The following is a 19963-nucleotide window of genomic DNA, read 5'->3' as shown; positions in this document are numbered from 1 at the left end:
AGGCAAGGGGATGTGTTCTGTAACTCTTCCTGGAAAACTCAGACATAACTACCTGTTTTACATATCTAATATACTATAGTAGTAGGCGTGTGTGTGTGTGTGTGTGTGTGTGTGTGTGTGTGTGTGTGTGTGTGCGTGTGTATTGGGCAGCCGAAACTGCACATTCAAATCGCACCAAAATTGGCACAAAAATCGCAAAAAATTCGCTGATGTGAAATAACTTAGTCCCATCACGACTGAAAAACTTATACTTTATTTAATGAGCGATCACATTTTGACCAAAAAATGCTGCTCCAGGCACGCGGCATAGGATCTCCATAGAAAATTTTGCCTACATGTATAAGTAAAGTATATTATAGCAGTGTGAGAGCCCTTCGCAGGATCAAGTGCGAGAGGCTCAAAGGGCCCACGAGCACTTGTTGTTACCTATAGCTATAGAGTTACATATTGTATTATGTTATATTATGCCTGCATCATTGCCAGGTTACTGTCACTTGTTTTCATTGCGGTACTTATGAGTTAATGAATTCCACTGACCCATGTTTCTCCTATTCTCAGGCGATGAATACTAATGATGATGTCTAGTACAAGATCAGAGAAATCAGTATAGCTTATAGGGTCATCCTTTAAGAAATCCCTGGCTGAGAGTGTGTCTCCAACTTCTGAAGCCATGGCTGAAATTTGGGTGAGGGAAGGTCTACTAACAGAACATCTTCACGACGTCAAAAAGCACGTCAAGAAACTGCACAACGAATGGCAATGTTTGGAGAAGAGAATTTTGCAAAATGCACAGACGAATCTGGAAACCAGGCAGCGTTCAAGTCTAGTCTTGAACAACCTTTTTGACATTGCTCATCAAGATGCCTTAACTATGATAAAAGTTCAGGAAGACAAGGACTTCCTGCATGGTCAGAGGCAGGAGGGTCAAAAAGGCGAAACTGGTAATGTCAACAAGAAGACAGCCAAGAAAGTCGAGAAAGCCCATGAAAGAAGTGCACAAGACTCAAAGCACATAAGATGGAAGCTGCCCCTGCTAACTTTGTTTTAGAATCATCAACCTCTTCAAGTGATTAAACAAGTTCTGAAAGCGGAAACTGCCCCAGCGATATGAAGATTCTTTAGCTTCACACATTCATAAGTATAGACATGGCACAGTGGTGGCAGTCTGTGTTAAAGTAGCAGTGGCATTGGACCACACCAAGATGAGTGACAGAGCTGCGGCTCATGTCCTCATCCCATTTGCAGTGCAAATGGGTCATGACGTGAGTCAGATTTCTCTGAGTCCCAACGCCATTAGATCCAGCCGATTCAAATACAGATCAGCCCACGCAACTGAGATCAAAACATCCTACACGCCTGAATACCCGCTTATGCTCCGCTGGGAGGGAAAATTAATGTCGGACCTAATAGGAAGAACAAGATTGACTAATTACCCCTCTTAGTCACCAGAGACGTAACTAAGATCCCCACCATCCCAAAACTGTCTGGCTCCAAGGCGGTAGTGACACCAGGCACTATCATCCAGAGCATCCAAGACTGGGCTCTTTCCACCAGAATAGAAGCGCTTTGTTTTAACACAACAGCCGTCAACATCATCAATTATGGAGTAGTATGCATGGGACTGGAGCAAACTCTTGGGTGTAAAATGATAAACTTGGCATGCTGACATCAAATTTTTGAACTGCTCCTGGGAGCACCATTTTCCTCCCTTCTTGCTGACCCTTCCAAAGGCCCTGAGATCACGATTTGGGGTCCTATGTGAATTCGAGTTAATACTTCACTACAGTGGAGGACGAGAGTACGGCCATCGTGATCAGTCTATGGGCAGGAAATATTGTTCAAGAAGCATAGGACCTCATAAGGCTGAAGCATCCTAGAGGTTATTTTATAGTTTCTTGAAATTCTATTTTTTTCCTGGGAGAAATACCTCATGGTTGCTGATATCCAGTGTTCACAGCACCAGGCACTCTGCACTGAGCACACTGGATGTTATGTGTAATGTACTCTTTCAAGATTTAGATCTTCAGGTCCCAGTTCAGACTGTACATGATCCAATGTCCTTCAACTTCTAGTGAACAAAGCAAGTTTGCCTGATTTCTGGCTTGCAGGACTTCTGCCAACTCTTTACCCAGTATTACAATCCTCCGTGGTTTTCAACAAGAGAAGCAGAAAGTGCTCCTTATTGCGACCATTCCCTCCTTCAAGAACTCAACATCGCTGGGTATAAGAGCTTCAGTAGGCACCTTTGGTACCTCAGTGAGGTGAACGTCGGCCTGTCACTATTTGATCCTGCAAATGACAACGATGAAAAACGAATAAAATGTGGATAGTATGAACTGTATTGAAGGGTCAGTAGATCCTCCCCAACGATTTTCGGTACCAAACCCATATGGGAAGCCATTGGCAGACTTCTGCTCTTCCAATACGTACAAGCTGTACACTCTCATTGACTCTCCGGTTGATTTCCTGCAAGAGGACCCATTAAACTGGGAAAACAACAAAATTTTTAGCAAAGGCCAGGATAGAATCATTAGACGTAATGAACGACATTGTAGAACTAGGTGTAGCACTAATTCAAATCTTCACGAAGGCTGGCAGAGCTCAGAACGAAGAGCTAATCCAGTTCATGCATTAAATTGTTGTGGAACACTGAAAAGGTTTTCTGACAGCCTTCAAAGCCAATTTAAAGTAAAAAAGAGCGGCGGTGTCTTGTATAATGTTATTTCATTGTTCATATAAAACTACTGGTCATGTCAAAAAATAAAAAATAAGTATATATATATATATATATATATATATATATATATATATATATATATATATATATATATATATATATATATATTGCCAGACGCCTCAATCCCGTTTGGGGGTGGCTACAAACAAATCGCCTCGAAGTCGCCCTGTCCCCCGCCATTTCACTGCCCTGCTCCCAACTCACACCCCCCTCTCTCATATACCTCTCCACCCCATCCCTCCATCTCATCCTCGGCCTCCCCCTCCCTCTTCCCCCCTCCACCTCACTCACATACACTCTCTTCGTCAGTCTTTCACCCTCCATCCTCTCCAAATGGCCAAACCACCTCAGTGTGTTCCTCATAACGCTCCCTATCACATCCACATCAACACCACAACGTTCCTTTATATCCTCATTCGTCAGCCTATCTCTCCATGTGACTCCACAGGCTCCTCTTAGATAACTCATTTCCATATATATATATATATATATATATATATATATATATATATATATATATATATATATATATATATATATATATATATCATCAGCCATTTGAGTATCCATTGCAAGACCGGCCTATCCCGACCGAAGTCGGAACGATACAGCCAATGTATCTCTACCAAGTGGCTTAGGCTGTCTGGTAGAGATTGTATGTAAGGTAAGAAGTGCTTGTAAGTGTAATTGTAGTGTTGGTGTGGCTTTGGATGTGTGTGCAGTCTGTGAACCAAGTGTAATCGGTCCGCGCAAGCCAATTGGTTGCAAGCATACTTTATAGTAAGCGACACTGGTTCAATCACAGCACCCCTTGTGTCCGCCAATGCAGTATGTGGCCAGGTGAACAATCCCAAAGTTTATTACTCTGGCGGGGCACGAACCCTGGTTCACCCGTGTACGAAATGCACACTCTACCACTGTACCACAGAGGCTCCATATATATATATATATATATATATATATATATATATATATATATATATATATATATATCGTTTTTGATGGTTCCAACATGCTGGCATGTGTCGGCCTTGGTCACCTAATGGCGGCTGTTCATGCTGCTCGATCTCTGACAGCTTCCCTATTGAGTCCTTTAAGCCTGAGGTCACACTCATATATATATATATATATATATATATATATATATATATATATATATATATATATATATATATATATACACACAATATATTTGCATTGCAAACTATTATTTTATTATTTCCCCTATTTTGTGGAACTGCTTATCAGTCTGCGCAGCGTCTAAATGTAACTCGTTTTTAATGAAATTTGATCTGTTTACTTTTCTTATGCATCCTGACAAATGAATGGGTTCTTCTTGCTTGAATTTTTATTTTGAAAAATCACCCCTATACCATCAAAGCACCCTAATGGAGCGTCTGCACTGCCATCACGTAGGAGGCTGGGTTGATGAAATGTGGTATTTATTCTGGACATGACTTCTGGCTGCTGCCCAAGCCTAGACATACAGAGTCCAGAGCCTCAGAGGGGTCTCCCAAGGGATCAGGAGAGTAGGGGATGTCAGCAGGCACTAGGGATCATCATTAGGTACTAGGGAATCCTCGGATTCACTCAGACGTGGCGCATGGTACTATGGAAGGAAGCATATGAGGGTGGCTGGGAAACATCATTCTCCATTTGATAACTCCCACTCTCATGTCATCTCGCTCCTTGATAATGATGACACTGTCATATCTAACACCCTGCCATTTGCACTGTTACTCAACCCCTTCCCTGGAGGAGTGGGAGGCTTAGCAGTGGTGGAGGTGGCAAGGGTCGAGTTTTGGAAATGAATCAGATGACACAGATTCAGAACTCGTCTTACTAATCACCACCATAGCAAGTGGGAATCTGGGCATGGTTGTCCATGCACCTCCCAGATGCCCACATCACTCACTGCACACCATAGAACATGGCTAGGAATTTAAACACTAGCAGGAAGCCTAAAGCAGCTATTGCCATCATCCAAGCCACTCTGAACATCTGTTTTATGACAGTCATAGCTGTTATCCAAGCTGTACAGGTTAAAAGTAATCATAGAGATTGTTATAGTTTTCCTAACTGCTGTTGATGGTTGAAGTAAACGTGACATCATTAACATATTTCTATATCTGCTTTATATAAAGGCGTGAGAAATATGAGGGTCTAGTCCTTGTGACATGAAATACCCCACATATGTGAGGCAGTAAGTTGGAGATTGCTCCCTGCAGTTGAACGGCTTGGCATTGATTACACAAGAAGTTGGTGATCCAGGGAATTGTGTATTTTCTGAGTGTAAAAGGTATTACTTTGTTGCTAACGGTGGTATGATGGTTCTACAGCAAAGCCCTTGAGTAATGACCTAAGCAAGTCAACTGGAGACTCTGATCTTTTGAGGCTGATCACTCAGTTCGGGTCAGCAGAAGGCAGTGCTATGGGTGCCTCACCTATCTGTAGAGCTATAGTAAGTTCATTTTCATCTGACGGGACTGTTTCGTATAGTTTGAACAGTAATTCGAGACTGCGTGACAATCGATGAGGTATAAATGAGTATCGTTGGTTTCTAGTCAAGGTAGCCCTCTAGTCTGAGAACATCTGGCCATCAAATGAGGTGATAAATGTTCGAGATCTGTCATTAGGAAAATAAAAGCAAGTCATATTTCCCCACAACAGTCTCTCCTGACAAACTCTCCTTTTCCACCTTCTAGATGCCAGGATTAGGGATGTGTGTCATGTTGAGGAAAGAAATGTTAATCTGAATTTTCTGTTGATACACTTTTCTAGCAAACTTTCTTCTTTCATGCTGTAGATCTGGTTAGGAAAAAAAAAGCTGTATACCAATTCTCCCTAGCCAACTCTGCTAGCAAGCTCCTACCTTCCACTCTGCTGGTAACTAATAATAATAATAAAAACTAGAACATGGTAAATTTGACCAAGGACAATTTAGATAAAGGAAAACCTCCCACGGTCACTATCCACTAGAAACCAAGCTAAAAAGGGATCTTGAGGTCAAGATCATGATTTGATCATGTCACTTTAGTCTATCACAGTCTATATGTCCACAAAGTGTGGTGCTTCTCTCTTTAATCCTGCATGGAAAATAAGGTGACATCCAGAATGTCTGGAAAAGTCAAATTTTTTTACCCCAGGCGATCTCTGAGAACAATAAACCGATTAGAACCTTATTCCTTTCTGCATTTCATCTGCCCTAAGGCTATGTTGTGGTAAATTTTCAGCTTCCTAGATTAAGCGGTTCTTGATCTAGCCTTGCTAATTAACTTTGTTGTGTTCCAGATAATATCTTGAGATACGGTTGACGGATTGCCACAATACCTGGCCAAAAGAAGTGGACAGCTGTCCAACTAGGATGATAAAGTTTGAAGGCAGTAGTCAGAATAACCTTTGAAATATTACAATTTTAAATTAAGTAGGAAATATTATAATTTTGGCAAGCATAATAAACCTTTCCACAGGGATGTGGGAAATTTTAATAATAATATTGATGATAATAATAACAGTAATAATAATAACAGTAATAATAATAATCATAATAATAATAATAATAATAATAATAATAATAGTAATAATAATATTATAGACTACAATATATTGCAAACAAACGTTGCTAACAAAGTCTGTTCTTCCCCTGTGCAGGTGCCATCTTTGACCGTGATTCAAGGGACATACAAGGCGCCTTCCTCCACGCCATCAAACAATACAACCAAAACTCAACCAGCCACAGACTGGAATTACACGCCTTCGTCGATATTATCAGCACTGCCGATGCCTTCAAGATATCCAGACTAAGTGAGTGTTGTGTTTTATTTTGTCTCATCTTGAATGACTGTTTACCTACTTAACCCCTTAACCACGGGGCGTCACCTTTGTGATGCTCGGGAGCAAAGGATTCTACCTCGGGGGATCACTTTTGTGATTCTGTGTTATTTTGAATTCGCCCGGGCTTTCGAGTGGCGGCTTGTTTCATCTATCATTACTACCTGTGTCCAGCTATACTCAGTTCTGCTAAAGTCACCTGTACTCCCATCCACTGTTGACAATTTAGCCATTTTTCTCCTGTCCTTGACTCCCCTCCTTACCTCCCCTCCATTACCCTCTCCTCCCGCCTGACCAGCTGCGCTGCACTACACAAATCCTGGACGGATTTTTCCGCTCATTTTACCCATTGAAATGTGCCCTTTGCCCTATTCCAATACCAAATAATATATAAAAGAAAGAGAAAAGGTAGTTGATACTGTTATTCATCTGGAATGGGCTAATTATCACCAGGCAACACCTCACATGCACTCGTTTGCTAATTTTCCCTGTTTATTTCCCCTTGAAATATGCCGTATGACCTGTTCTCATAATAAAAATACATATAAGAAAGGAAGGGAGAAGCCTAAGTGATATATACATTCACCTGGAACTACCTAATTTATTATGCATTGTCTAGATTTCTTGCCAATCATTTCCTAGTGTATATATTAGCAGCTGTCACCACGCTGACATTGGCAACCCTTCACTGCCCCTAGGCTAGGCCACAGCATTCAGTTTACTGTCGTCTTTGAAGGTGAAACCACGTCGGATTAGCGCCTGTCCAATTCCGCCGCTTTTTAGCCCCATGCAAGGGGCCCTGTGACTTCTACCCCTACTAAACCTCGTGTGGGAAGGCGTAAAGGGCTAAGTGACTCTGTAGTGGAACGTCTATCTATCTGTCTATTGCCAGATGCCTCAATCCCATTCGGGGTGGCCACAAACAAATTCCCTCCACGTCGCCCTGTCCCCCGCCATTTCACTGCCCCGCTCCCAACTCACAACCCCCCTCTCTCATACTCCTCTCCACCCCATCCCTCCATCTCATCCTTGGCCTCCCCCTCCCTCTTCCCCCCTCCACCTCACTCACGTACACTCTCTTCATCAGTCTTTCACCCTCCATCCTCTCCACATGGCCAAACCACCTCAGTGTATTCCTCCTAACGCTTCTTATCACATCCACATCCACACCACAAAGCTCCTTTATATCCTCATTTGTCAGCCTGTCTCTCCACGTGACTCCACAGGCTCCTCTTACAGTAAATAACTCATTTTCACTGCTCTCACTCTTGACTTGTGTCCTTCCAGCAACGTCCAGGTTTCACTTCCATACGTTAGAGTTGGTATCACAATACTGTCATGTAGATGTGGATGTGATAGGAAGCGTTATGAGGAACACACTGAAGTGGTTTGGCCATGTGGAGAGGATGGAGGGTGAAAGACTGACGAAGAGAGTGTATGTGAGTGAGGTGGAGGGGGGAAGAGGGAGGGGGAGGCCGAGGATGAGATGGAGGGATGGGGTGGAGAGGTATATGAGAGAGGGGTGTGTGAGTTGGGAGCAGGGCAGTGAAATGGCGGGGGACAGGGCGACTTGGAGGCGATTTGTTTGTGGCCACTCCAAACGGGATTGAGGCGTCTGGCAATAGATAGATAGATAGATAGTAACTTTTTTACTTCCATGCTCACTTCCCTGCTTCTTATCACTGTTTTCAAGGAACCAGCAACCTTTCTTCCCTGCTGTACCCTTTCAAGCACTTCACCCTCCAAACCTCCATCCTTACTCATCACACTACCCAAGTACTTAAACGTACTCACATTTTCCAATTCCTCACCATCCAACCTCACTGTACATTCACTGACTTCACCTCTCTCAAAGACCATCACTTTACTCTTTCCTACATTCACCTTTAGATTCCGTTTCTTACACACTCTCCCAAACTCATCCACCAAGCCTTGCAGCTCTCCTTCATCTTCACTCAACAACACAGTATCATCTGCAAACAACAGTACAGGGAGTTTCCAAACACTACCCTCTCTCACCAGGGCCACTCAAACATCTACTATCCTACCTTGTACCTCTTTTATTACCCCATCCATGTACAGATTGCACAACCATGGAGACATGATACATCCCTGTTTTAACCGAACCTTCAAAGAGAAAAATTCACTCAGTTCACCATCCACACGCACTGCAGCCTTAGCACCATCATACATACTCTTCACAGCATTCAACAACTTCTCATCTACTCCATATATTTTTAATACTTTCCACAATCCTTGTCTATCCACCCTGACATATGCTTTCTCCAAATCCATGAAAGCCGCATACAACTACTTTCCCTTCTCTAGAAACTTTTCCACTAAAGATCTAAGAATGAATATCTAATTGACACAACCTCTTCCCTTCCTAAAGCCTCCCTGTTCTTCTTCAACTAATTCCTCTGTTCTTTCTCTAACTCTGTCAATAAGTATCCCATCATACACCTTTCCTATTATACTAAGAAGACAGATGCCCCTATGATTAACACACACTTCTTTTTCCCCTTTTCCTTTGTACAAGGGAATAATTATACCTGAATTCCAATCCTCCGGGACTCTACCTTCCTCCTAGGCCAATCTGCACATTTTCCACATCCATTCTACTACTATCTCTGCCTCACACTTCAGCATTTCACCACACACTCCATCAATTCCTGGGGCTTTCCCTAATTTAACTTTCTTCATTGCTTCCACAACTTCTATCCTACTGATTTCTTCCTGTCTTCTCACCTCCCTCCTTCTCCCAGCCATTCACCAGCCACTTATACTTGTATTACTTCCATCCTCTATGTTCAACAATTCCTTAAAGTGTTCTGTCCATTTGCTCTCTTTTTCTCCCTTCTCCACTAGTAATCTACCATTTTTATCTTTCACTCCCCTGCTAATTTCACTTCCACCCTGTCTTACTCCTTTCACCTCTTTCCAGAACATTTTCATACAGAGGCACTTTACACTCAAGTTCTTTCCAAATTCCTCATCCGCTCTCTTCTTAATCTCTCTTACTAATCTTTTCTGTGGAACGTGAACTGACTAATTTACCAATGATAATGATGGACAGTGACTACAATCTTTCTGGTGGCTCTAAAACAATGCAAGTGGAAATGTAAATAATGTGTAAATAATGTGTAAACAGCAAGTGAAAGCAATGAGTGTAAATATAACTGAACAGTGGAAAATATTTATAAGTTACTGCAAGTGACAGTGCATAACAGTGTAAATAAAACGGAAATGTTAATAATGTAAATACAATAGAGAATGTAAATAGAAATGTAAATAAGTAGTAATATAAGAATACGAGTATAAATACTAGGAGTAATGAAAGTGAAAGCAAAAGTTTCGCTCTAGGATGTATAATTACTGGGAGTAATGAAAGTGAAAGGGACAGCTTCGCTCTCTACGCTAGCTTACAGAACGAGAAAGTGAATGCCTGGAGTGAAAATAAACTACTAGTACTGAAAGAAACCTATAGATAAATATTGTATATAAATAAGTGTATTAAAGTACTAGGAATATAAAGTGTGAGTGTGTTTATAAATAATAAATGACAGCTCCACCTCAGAATACCATCGGGGAACCAGCATGGGAGGAAAGCTCATATGAGCTCATAATTTACATTGCTTTCACAGTTTTAATTTTTTTGAAATATGTATTCCAAACTACTTGAAATTCATAGAATAGTGTTTATAGTTATAACATCAGGCAGTGGTAACCATATTACTGGGTATCGGGAAGTGTAAAGTGGATACTTCATTACCCAACTTCAGAAGTCTCCACAAGTCCTACGGTAGACGACGAAGGCTCAATAAACATTCCAAGAGAAAGCTGAACGTATGTGCTATAAGCTTATTTAATTATAATGTTCTAGGGCTAATAACTGATTTTTGGCAAATATTTGTAAAAAGTCAGTTAGAGCGCAAATATCCCTGTGGGACACGCACGGCACACTCCCAACAACCCCGCGGTTAAGGGGCTAAAAACTCTAGAAGGTGTGGTTCTCTGTTATGTCCTCTTTCCAAATTCTGTAATTCCTCTCAGCATCTCCAGACAAGTTGGCTATTTTGTCTTTTAATATTTACATCCACCACCTGATGTTTTTACTCAGTTCATGGTAGATTTTTCAAACTGGAGAAGTTGAATATGGTGCTGTTTTCCTTTTTTTTTTTTTTTTTTTTTTGAGAGAGAGAGAGAGAGAGAAGCGCGGATTTCAGATGATTTTTGCTCCTCTTCAACCCGTTTAGTTGAGAAATTCATTATGGATTTATCCTTGCTCTCTTCTGACGAATTTAATCTGCCAAGGATATATTTTGCAAACTACATATACTAAATACAGCCTTTACCATCTTCACAGGAACAAGGCTCTAAGTCTATAAAATCGTTTGCAAATAGCAGCAGTAAACATCAATAAATAAAAATATCAGTGTTCACTGTATTTGCTAGGGCCTTCAAAAGGCATGACAAAGCTATGTAAAAATATTGATTTCATACAGCTGCACGTTATTAATTTGTTAAGGTCAGAAGAAGAGGGGGGGAGGGCGAGGAGCAGTTAATATTTCCCCCCACAATTCTAGGACCACGGTGAACACGAGAGAATGTGAGAAATGTGTGGCCTGCTGTAGGCTACCAGAGGTCTACAGGCTGAAAAATAATTGCATTTTTTTTTTCATTTATTTGTCTTTTAGCTGTAGGCCTATGTCTTGTGACATGTAAACAGCATATATATATATATATATATATATATATATATATATATATATATATATATATATATATATATATATATATATATATATATTTGATATTATATTTTATATAATCTCAAGCCCACTACACATGATGTTCGGATGACGGATCTAGTACTACAGTATGGCAGTGTAGACTGCACGAGTGGTGCGGCAAAGGGGCTTGTGGGTGCAAGTTAAAACGAGAGATACACTCCACATTAACAACTTCGAAGCCCTAGCTTGTATTGTATCTAAATTAGGATACTGCTCTTTAAAAATATGCTTGGTTGTGGGAGGGCTGAGGCAGAAATCGCATTTATTTATTTATTTTTTTAAGCATTTTTCAGTGCGTAGTCGGATCACTGTGAAACCTATGTCTTTAGATATAAAATAAGGCTGACTTAGGCTACCACCCATTTAAGATTATTTTTACTTATGATGTAAAAGATCCATTAAAGTTATTTTTCTTTTCATGTGTCCGACTCTTGGCAAAGGCTTCACTGCCTGCTCCCAAGGCCCAGTAGTCCTCCAGCATACCATACACCTCCATATGTCACCGCTAAGGCGCTAACACCCACCTTCCATACTAAATACATGCTAGGGCTGTTTCATAAAGGACTGGTGTATTGGTATTAGCAGGGGTATTTTTACGTGTAGGCGGTCTTTTGGTAGATCAGTAAAGTCTGTTTTTCACGAAATTTAAACCTTTGAACTGTTCCCTGCCTCAGCTGGGATTCGAACCTGGGTTTATTAGGACTGCAGGCCACCTCTCTGTCGATTCAGCCACTGTCTTCCAAAAAAGGGAACAATGGTTCAATGATGAGGGTCTTGTTAGTTTGTTAACCTATTTCTCATATGTCACAGAAACACTGGCCAAGAGTTTAGAAGGAGTGAAGGCAAATTTACTGTCCTCTTGAAGGAAAACACAGAGGTGGTATTATAAAAGCAACCATGATAGGAGCAGAGATTCTCCCAGGACACAAATTGCTAGTATGGCTCCCTGTTTGTGGACAACCATTACAGTCAAGTTTCTCAGGCCATTATAAAGTAGAGACGAAGGTAGATGAGGGGGAGGCGGTGGCTGAATCGGTAGAGAGGCGGCCTGCAGTCCTGATGGACCTAGGTTCGAATCCCGGCTGGGGCAGGGAACAGTTTAAGGACTTGAATTTCATAAAAGCAGACTTTCCTGATCTACCAGATGACCTGCTGACATGTCATAAAAGTACCCCTACTAATACCAATAAACCAGTCCTGTATGAGACAGCCCTAGCATGTATTCAATATGAAAGGTGGGTGTTAGCGCAGAAGTGGTGACATGTAGAGAGGTGTATGGTATTTAGGAGAACTACTGGGCCTTGAGAGCAGGCTGTGAAGCCTATGCCCGGAGTCAGACACATAAAAAAAAAATTATGTAATTATGACCTCAGATCATAGGAAGGCACAAAATGATGTTGTGACATGTCAGTATGAAGAAGGAATACCATGAACGACAGGATGCAGGACCCTCTAGTGCTCTATGTGTGGTGTCAGCTACCAAGGCAGTGGATGGGCCAGGCTACCTCTTGACACTGGACCAAGCTACCAGATGGAGAGGAAATCAGGAAGCGTGGTCAAAGCTGATTGACAAACTCTCTCGTTCATGAGCTGAACGAAATGCAAACTTGACTGCCCTGCTAGGGAAGTACTGTACCCTGGCGTTTTCCGTTGGGCTGATGGATGCAACAGAGCACGATGTGTATGTTTATGCTTGTCCTGTGAATCTGCCCGCCTACCATGCAAGTCCATAAAGGCAATACATTATTGAGCCATTCCAAAGCAAGTGGTGCTCCCCAGCCCCTTTATTTCCAAAATTCGGTGGATCCTGTTGATTCTGCATACGTTACCGTAAGGTCAGTTCCCTCCCAAGACTGACACCTACCCACTTCCTGGAGTAGATGACTGCATTGACAATGTAGGCTGTGCAAAGTTCGTTACCAAAACTGATTTACTGAAGGGATATTAGCAAGTTTCACTTACATAATGGGCCCAAGATATTTCCTTTCTTGTGGCTTGAAGCCATCATTACTAGTGCAAATAATGTAAAAAATGCTCCAGTCACATTCCATAGGTATATTAACACCCTAACTAGTAATATCAAGGGTTGTGTCACATACACTGATGGTTTGGTTATATTTAGTAACACCTGGAAAGAACACCTGTTCCAGCTTGATGCTTTGCTGCAGAGACTGTCATCTGCTAATTTAGTAATCAACCTAGCAAGGTGGAGTTTGTTAAGGCTCAGGGTCAGTACTTAGGCTACATGTTAGGATTTGGTGAAGTAAGTCTGCCTAATGCCAAAGTTGAGGCCGTTGCTAACTTCAGGCAACTCAAGAACAAAAGGGAATAGCAGATCCCTGGATATGGTGGGTTGTTATTGGATGTTTGGCTCAATTTTCTTCGATATTGTAGCTCCCCTCACAGATTTATTAAAGAAAGGAGTCAAGTACGATTGGAAAGAAGAATGTAAAAAGGCAGTTCCAAAAGATAAGGTGATTCTGTCCAGTCAGTCTGTGTCCCAAGCCTATATTTCATCAAGCCATTAAAATTAGCTGTTGATGATAGTGTTGTTGGTGCCAGTGTACACTTGTTATAAGAAAATGATCATCATGCTGAACTGCCGCGACATTAGTAAGTTCAATCTTGTTCAGAAGAATTACTCCAATGTTGAAAATGAACTCCTTGCACTCATACTTACCCATACTTATCCAACATTCAGGGTCATACTTACCCAACATTCAGAGTCAACTCTTGTTACTGTGTACACCTACCAACACTCCCTTAACTTCTTAGCCAAATTTACAAATAAGAATAAAAGATTAACCTGCTTGGCTCTATTCCTCCAAGAGCTTGTCCAGGATGTCAATCATATCAAAAGGGAAAAGAATGTTTTGGCAGACTGTTTGTCTAAGATGTAACCTTGTGAGATGTGCAGAAATTTCCTCTTTGAAATATCGTACTGCCCGACTACTAATCTGGGAACTGATCGTACGAATCCTTTGACTGTATTAAGCCTATTCTGGGGTCACAAGCCATTTGAATGTCGATTTTAGCTGCATCTTGTCTGCTGACCTTTACATGTTAACACAGCTGTAACCCAGATTGGAGCACAACATAATAGTGATGATAAGGCCAACCCGCATCGAATTACAAGGAGAGATGGAGTTGGAGCTGAACCCAAGTGATGAAGACCGCCTCAGAATGCAGCAACCAAACCTAGTTGAATAACCTTGTGTGACCACCCTCTCGACGAGATTACTGGAAGAGATATTGTCCTGATGTTAGATGCAGTGGAGGAAAAGAGGCTTGGCTACTAGGACATACAAAGAGTTGCTAGAGGAGCAGCACTACAGTACTTTTTCCTCATCTCCAGATTCCTGTTAGTCTCTTTCTGAGTTTAGTGATACAGTGTACGAAGTACTGCAAGATATCGAATCATAAGATAAATATTTGTATTTAACTTGTACGTAGCAGCCAAGTAATGAAACTGTTCCGTTTTTTTTTTTTCTGCCTATCTACCATTTGGGCCAAAGCCCTTGTTCGTTGAGGCATATATATATATATATATATATATATATATATATATATATATATATATATATATATATATATATATATCATGATCATCAGCCATAACTAGTCCACTGCTGAACAAAGACCTCCCCCAACCTTTTCCAAGAATTCCTTGACTGAGCCAATCTTCGCCACGTTTCCCCTGCAAATTTCTCTATCTCATCTCTCCATCTCCTGTCTGGACTTTTTCTGCTATGCTTACAATCTCTTGGTGTCCAGTCATTCAGCCTCTTGCTCCATCGGTTATCCCTTATTCTTGCTATATGGCCTGCCCACCTCTATTTCTGTTCTCTTATAACTTCTGTAATATCATTGACTTTAGTCTGCTCTCGAACCCAAGTTGATCTTTTCCTGTCTCTTAAAGATATTCCCAACAATGACCTTTTCATTGCTCTCTGAGAAAGGATTAATTTATTTTCCATTGATTATGTCAGTTTCCAAGTCTCACAACCATTCGTCATAGCTGGAATTATACATTCGTTATATACTTTTCGTTTCATACAAACTGGCAAGCAACTTTTCATAATGTCTCAATGTTTACCGAAAGCTTTCCATCCAATTGTAATGCGTCTTTTTATTTCGCTCTTCAAGAATTTCATTGCTTATTCGGATGACGCTCTTTGGTGTTTGTGGATTAAACATTAGTTTAGTTTTACTTCGGTTCATCTTGAGTCCTACTTTCAGACACTCTCTGTTCAAGTCATTTAACATTTCTTGCAATGCCTCTGCTGTTTCTGCGATTAGGACAAGGTCATCGGCAAATCTTAAATGGTTTAGCTATTCTCCATCTATGTTCACTCCTTTGTTTTCTCAGTCTAGCTTTCTGAAAATATTTTCTAGGCATGCTGTAAATAGTTTTGGTGAAATTATATCTCCCTGATGCACGTCCTTCTCAATCTTAATTTTTTCCGAGTCCTTATGTAATTTAACCGTAGTAGTTCCTCCTTTATGTATGTTTTCGAGCAGGTTTACAATGTTCTCATTCACTCCTTGCTCTCGCAGTGAATTCATAATTGCTATGTGCTCCACTGAATCAAAAGCCTTTTCGTAATCAACAAAACCATTAGTTTATTATATTCTGTAGTTTTCTCAATTAGCTGATTCATTGTGTGTAGATGATCAGTGGTCGAATACCCGCGTCGGAATCCTGCCTGTTCACAAGGTTGGTTTTCCTCCAAAATTGATGTTATTCTGTTCGTAAGGACTTTAGTGAAGAGTTTGTAAATGACTGATAATAAGCTAATGGGTCGATAGTTACTAAGATCTTTTGAGTCACCTTTTTTGTAGAGTAAAATAACTATTGCATTACACCATGTTTTGGGAATTTTCTTCTGTTTTATACAGTGGGTAAATAAGTGAGCAAGCCTATTTTGTACTTCTACTCCGGCATCCAACAGTAAATCTGTTACTATTCCATCTTCTCCCGGAGCCTTCCCTCTTTTCATATTTTAAAGACAAATATTTACTTCGTCTGGTGTTACCTCAGGTATTTCACTTGTGTCAGGTGAAAAGTTAGCTATTGGTACTACTCTCTTTGATGCATACAGTTCTTTGTAAAATTCTTCAACTCTCTTCACCATCTTTTCTCTGTATTTAATGATTTCACCGTTTTTTTTTCTTTCAGTGATGTCATTTGTTGCTTACCTAGTGCTATTTTACTTCGGACCTGTTTCAGACTTTTTCCATTATTGATGGTTTCTTTGATCTGATCCATGTTTCTCTTTAATTTTTCTTCTCTCTGTCTTTTGTTGATAAGTTTATTTAATTCCGCTCGTTCTATTTCGTCATTCTTTGTTTTTACATTCATTTCCTTCCTTTTTTTCGTAAGCTCGAGTGTCTTTTCTGAATATTTCTTGGCTTTTGTTGTTTTAGGTTTTCCTACTACCTCCGCTGATTCTCTTAGCAGTTTTGTTAGTCTGTCATTCAGTTCATCAGTGTCACATTCAGCATTACTTAGAGCCTGGAATTTGTTCCTTATTTACAACTGAAAGACTGCTTTGTTTTCGTTTACTGTTATTGGGCAAATGTTTTTAGCTTTAATAATCTTCTTTCTTTCACTTCTGAAATTGAATCTGGCTGTGCAACCCACCCTTCTATGATCACTACCTATATATACTGTGTTGATAACTGACATTTGTGATCGTGTTATTCTTATTTGCTATAATGAAGTCGAATTCATTCTTTGTTTCTCCATTTGGGTTTCTCCAGGACCACTTTCTTGCTGTTCTTTTGTGGAAGAATGTGTTCGTTATTCTCATGTTAAACTTTTCATCAAAATTTACCAGCATGTCTCCTCTTTCATTCCTTTCTCCCACTCGAAATTTTCCCTTACGTGCTTCTCCATTTTTCGTCTTCCCAACTTTTGCATTGACATCTTCCATGAGTATAGTATATGTTGTCTTTTCTTCTTCCATAATCTGGGAGATGTCATCGTAGAATGTTTCTATTTCTTCATCTGGGCTTTGAGAAGTTGGTGCATATACTTGTATTACTTTCAGGGTATATTTTTTGCACAGTCAAATAACAACAAATGCTGCTCTGTCAGATACACTGCTGAATTTAAATGTTATCTGCAAGATTTCTGTTAATTAGAAATCCTACACCACTAACTCTCATTTTCCCTTCGTCTGTAGTAAAATAGGTGGTTGCTGTCTTCGAGCTGAATTACTTTGTCTTGTTTTCTGTGGATCTCACTCAAACCTACAGTATCCCAACTAATGTTTCCCAGTTCAGTCATTAGGTTATCAAGTTTGTAATCTTCTGCGAGACTTCTTACATTGTATGCATAATGTTACGGAACAGAGAAAGATAATGTACACTTTAAGTGAGAATACTAAAAATCACTACTGTCCCGTCAAGTTCCAGGTTCAAAACAAAAGAGTTAGGTAAAATTACAAGTCAAAGTTTAATGCTCAAACTAACAACAAAATATTCAGGACTCATAAGGATAATGTAATGGCAAAATCAGATTAAATATATGGTTAACTGCAATAGCCTCTATTAACATGAAATTAGCAAGGGTAAATTTACCTAAGTCAGCCCTGATAAAATGAAAATACACTGGGTAATGCTCAGTTAATGCAAGATAAATTATTACAGATACAAAATAATATTAAAACTGGTTGACAAAATGAATTCTACATAAATTACAAAAAAAAAAACTCACTAGGCCTACAAATCAACACCTTATGCTATACAGTACAAGGAAAAAATGCAATAACAGTTATACTCAAATTACACAGCTGCTAGATGGTTGGAGACTTCCGGAGCACTCACAATAATAATAACGGTACAGGGGAGAACAGATGTGAACAAAATGAGGAGTAGATCTAAGTGGCAATAATGCAGACTGAGCTCATTATATAGAGGCCAGCAGAGCTTGGTACAACTTGTAAGAAGGACGCGCAAATGAAGCCATGGGGACAAAGAGTTGACAATCCAGCTCTGAACAACAGAAAGAATGACTTACTCTACTATAACGGTAGAAGGGGGGAACTGAGGCAGAACACGCTCGTGATCAAACATGCAGCATACTGTGCGTTAAAATTACACAAAGGATGATGAAATCATAGGCTTTGTAACACCTCCCCACAAAGAAAAAGAAATTTACAAAGGAAATTTTTTATTACTCTAAAACAATCTGTCTAAAGTCTAGATAAGCAATCTGCAATAACATTTTCTTTCCCCTTGACATGTTGTATGTCTAATGAATACTCCTGTAGAAGTAGACTCCATCTTGTCAATCTCTGATTTTTATCTTTAAACTTACTAAGGAATATCAGTGGGTTATGATCGGTATAAATGACTATGGGGTCAAAACCAGAACACAAATAAAATGAAAAATGCTGTAAACCCAAAATCAAGGCCAAAAGCTCTTTCTCAATAGTTGAGTAGTTCTTTTGAGGTGGAGTGAACTTCTTACTGTAATAAGATACAGGGTGTTCAATACCCTGATCATCCTCTTGCAGCAAAACAGCCCCAGCTCCTGTATCACTTGCATCAACAGCCATCTTAAAAGGCTTAGCAAAATTTGGAGTAGCGAGCACTGGCTGACTTAATAGAATAGCTTTAAGTTTGTTGAAAGAGGATTCACAGTTATCGGTCCAGACAATTTTAACTCCCTCTTTCAGTAGGTCTGTAAGTTGTGATACAAGAATAGAAAAGTTAAGAACAAATCTCCTGGAATAACCTACTATTCCCAAAAATCTTTGTAGCTCTTTCCTACTTTTAGGTCTGGGAAGATCACTTATAACCTGAACCTTAGCTCCTGGTGGTGCAACATGTCCATCACCAATTACATACCCAAGGTACTGAACTTTAGCTTGACCAAACTCACACTTTGATAAATTAGCTACAAGATTAGCCTGAACTAAACGCTCAAGAAATTTACTGACATGGCATAGGTGATCTTTCCAGTTGTCACTGAAGATTAATACATCATCAATATAAACAACACACCCTGCCAAACCCTCTGTTACAACATTCATGAGCTTCTGAAAAGTGGCTGGTGCATTCTTCATACCATATGGCATTACGGAACATGCAAAAGTCTTTCCTAGTGTTACAAAACATGAGATCTCCCTAGCACGTTCAGTCATAGGTACTTGCCAGTATCCCTTTAACAAATCAAATTTACTTATGTACCTAACCTTTCCAATCTTGTCTATGCAATCTTCCACGCGAGGGAGAGGGTAAGTGTCTGTTTTGGTTATCTGATTAACACGTCTGTAGTCAATGCAAAGCCGCTGTGACCCACCTGGCTTAGGGACTAGAGTGACAGGAGAACTCCACTCGCTCTGACAGGGCTCAATCATCTTGTGGTCCAACAGGTAGCTAAACTCCTTCTGGATGAGAGGAACTTTCACTGGGTTCACACGGTAAGGAGGCAATTTAATTGGCTTTGCGTCTCCAACATCGACATCATGCATCAACACAGTGGTTCTTCCTGGAGTGGCACGGAACACTTGCGGGTACTCCTGCAGTAATGCCGACAACTCCTGCCTTTCCTCGGGAGGTAGATGAGAAAGCTTAGTCTGGAGATCATTCA

The 19963-nt window shown here is 40.3% G+C and overlaps 1 protein-coding gene across 1 annotated transcript in view; it reads left to right on the top strand.

Annotated features, from left to right (window-relative positions):
- The first annotated feature begins 6101 nt into the window (after nt 1-6101).
- Nucleotides 6102-19963, top strand: part of LOC145411622 (glutamate receptor 1-like) — an 863839-nt gene continuing 849977 nt past the window's right edge. Inside the window, exons 1-2 of the mRNA XM_080281630.1 lie at nt 6102-6123; nt 6389-6541. Of these exons, the coding sequence (XP_080137756.1) occupies nt 6102-6123; nt 6389-6541 (175 nt within the window). The remainder of the gene's footprint in view (nt 6124-6388; nt 6542-19963) is intronic.

This window comes from Coenobita brevimanus, chromosome 90, assembly GCF_032717465.1.
Source record: "Coenobita brevimanus isolate Jiangsu-jjx chromosome 90, ASM3271746v2, whole genome shotgun sequence".
NCBI lineage: Eukaryota > Metazoa > Arthropoda > Malacostraca > Decapoda > Coenobitidae > Coenobita > Coenobita brevimanus.
Note: the sequence above shows the minus strand (reverse complement) of the source record. Positions and strands in the feature narration are given on the sequence as shown.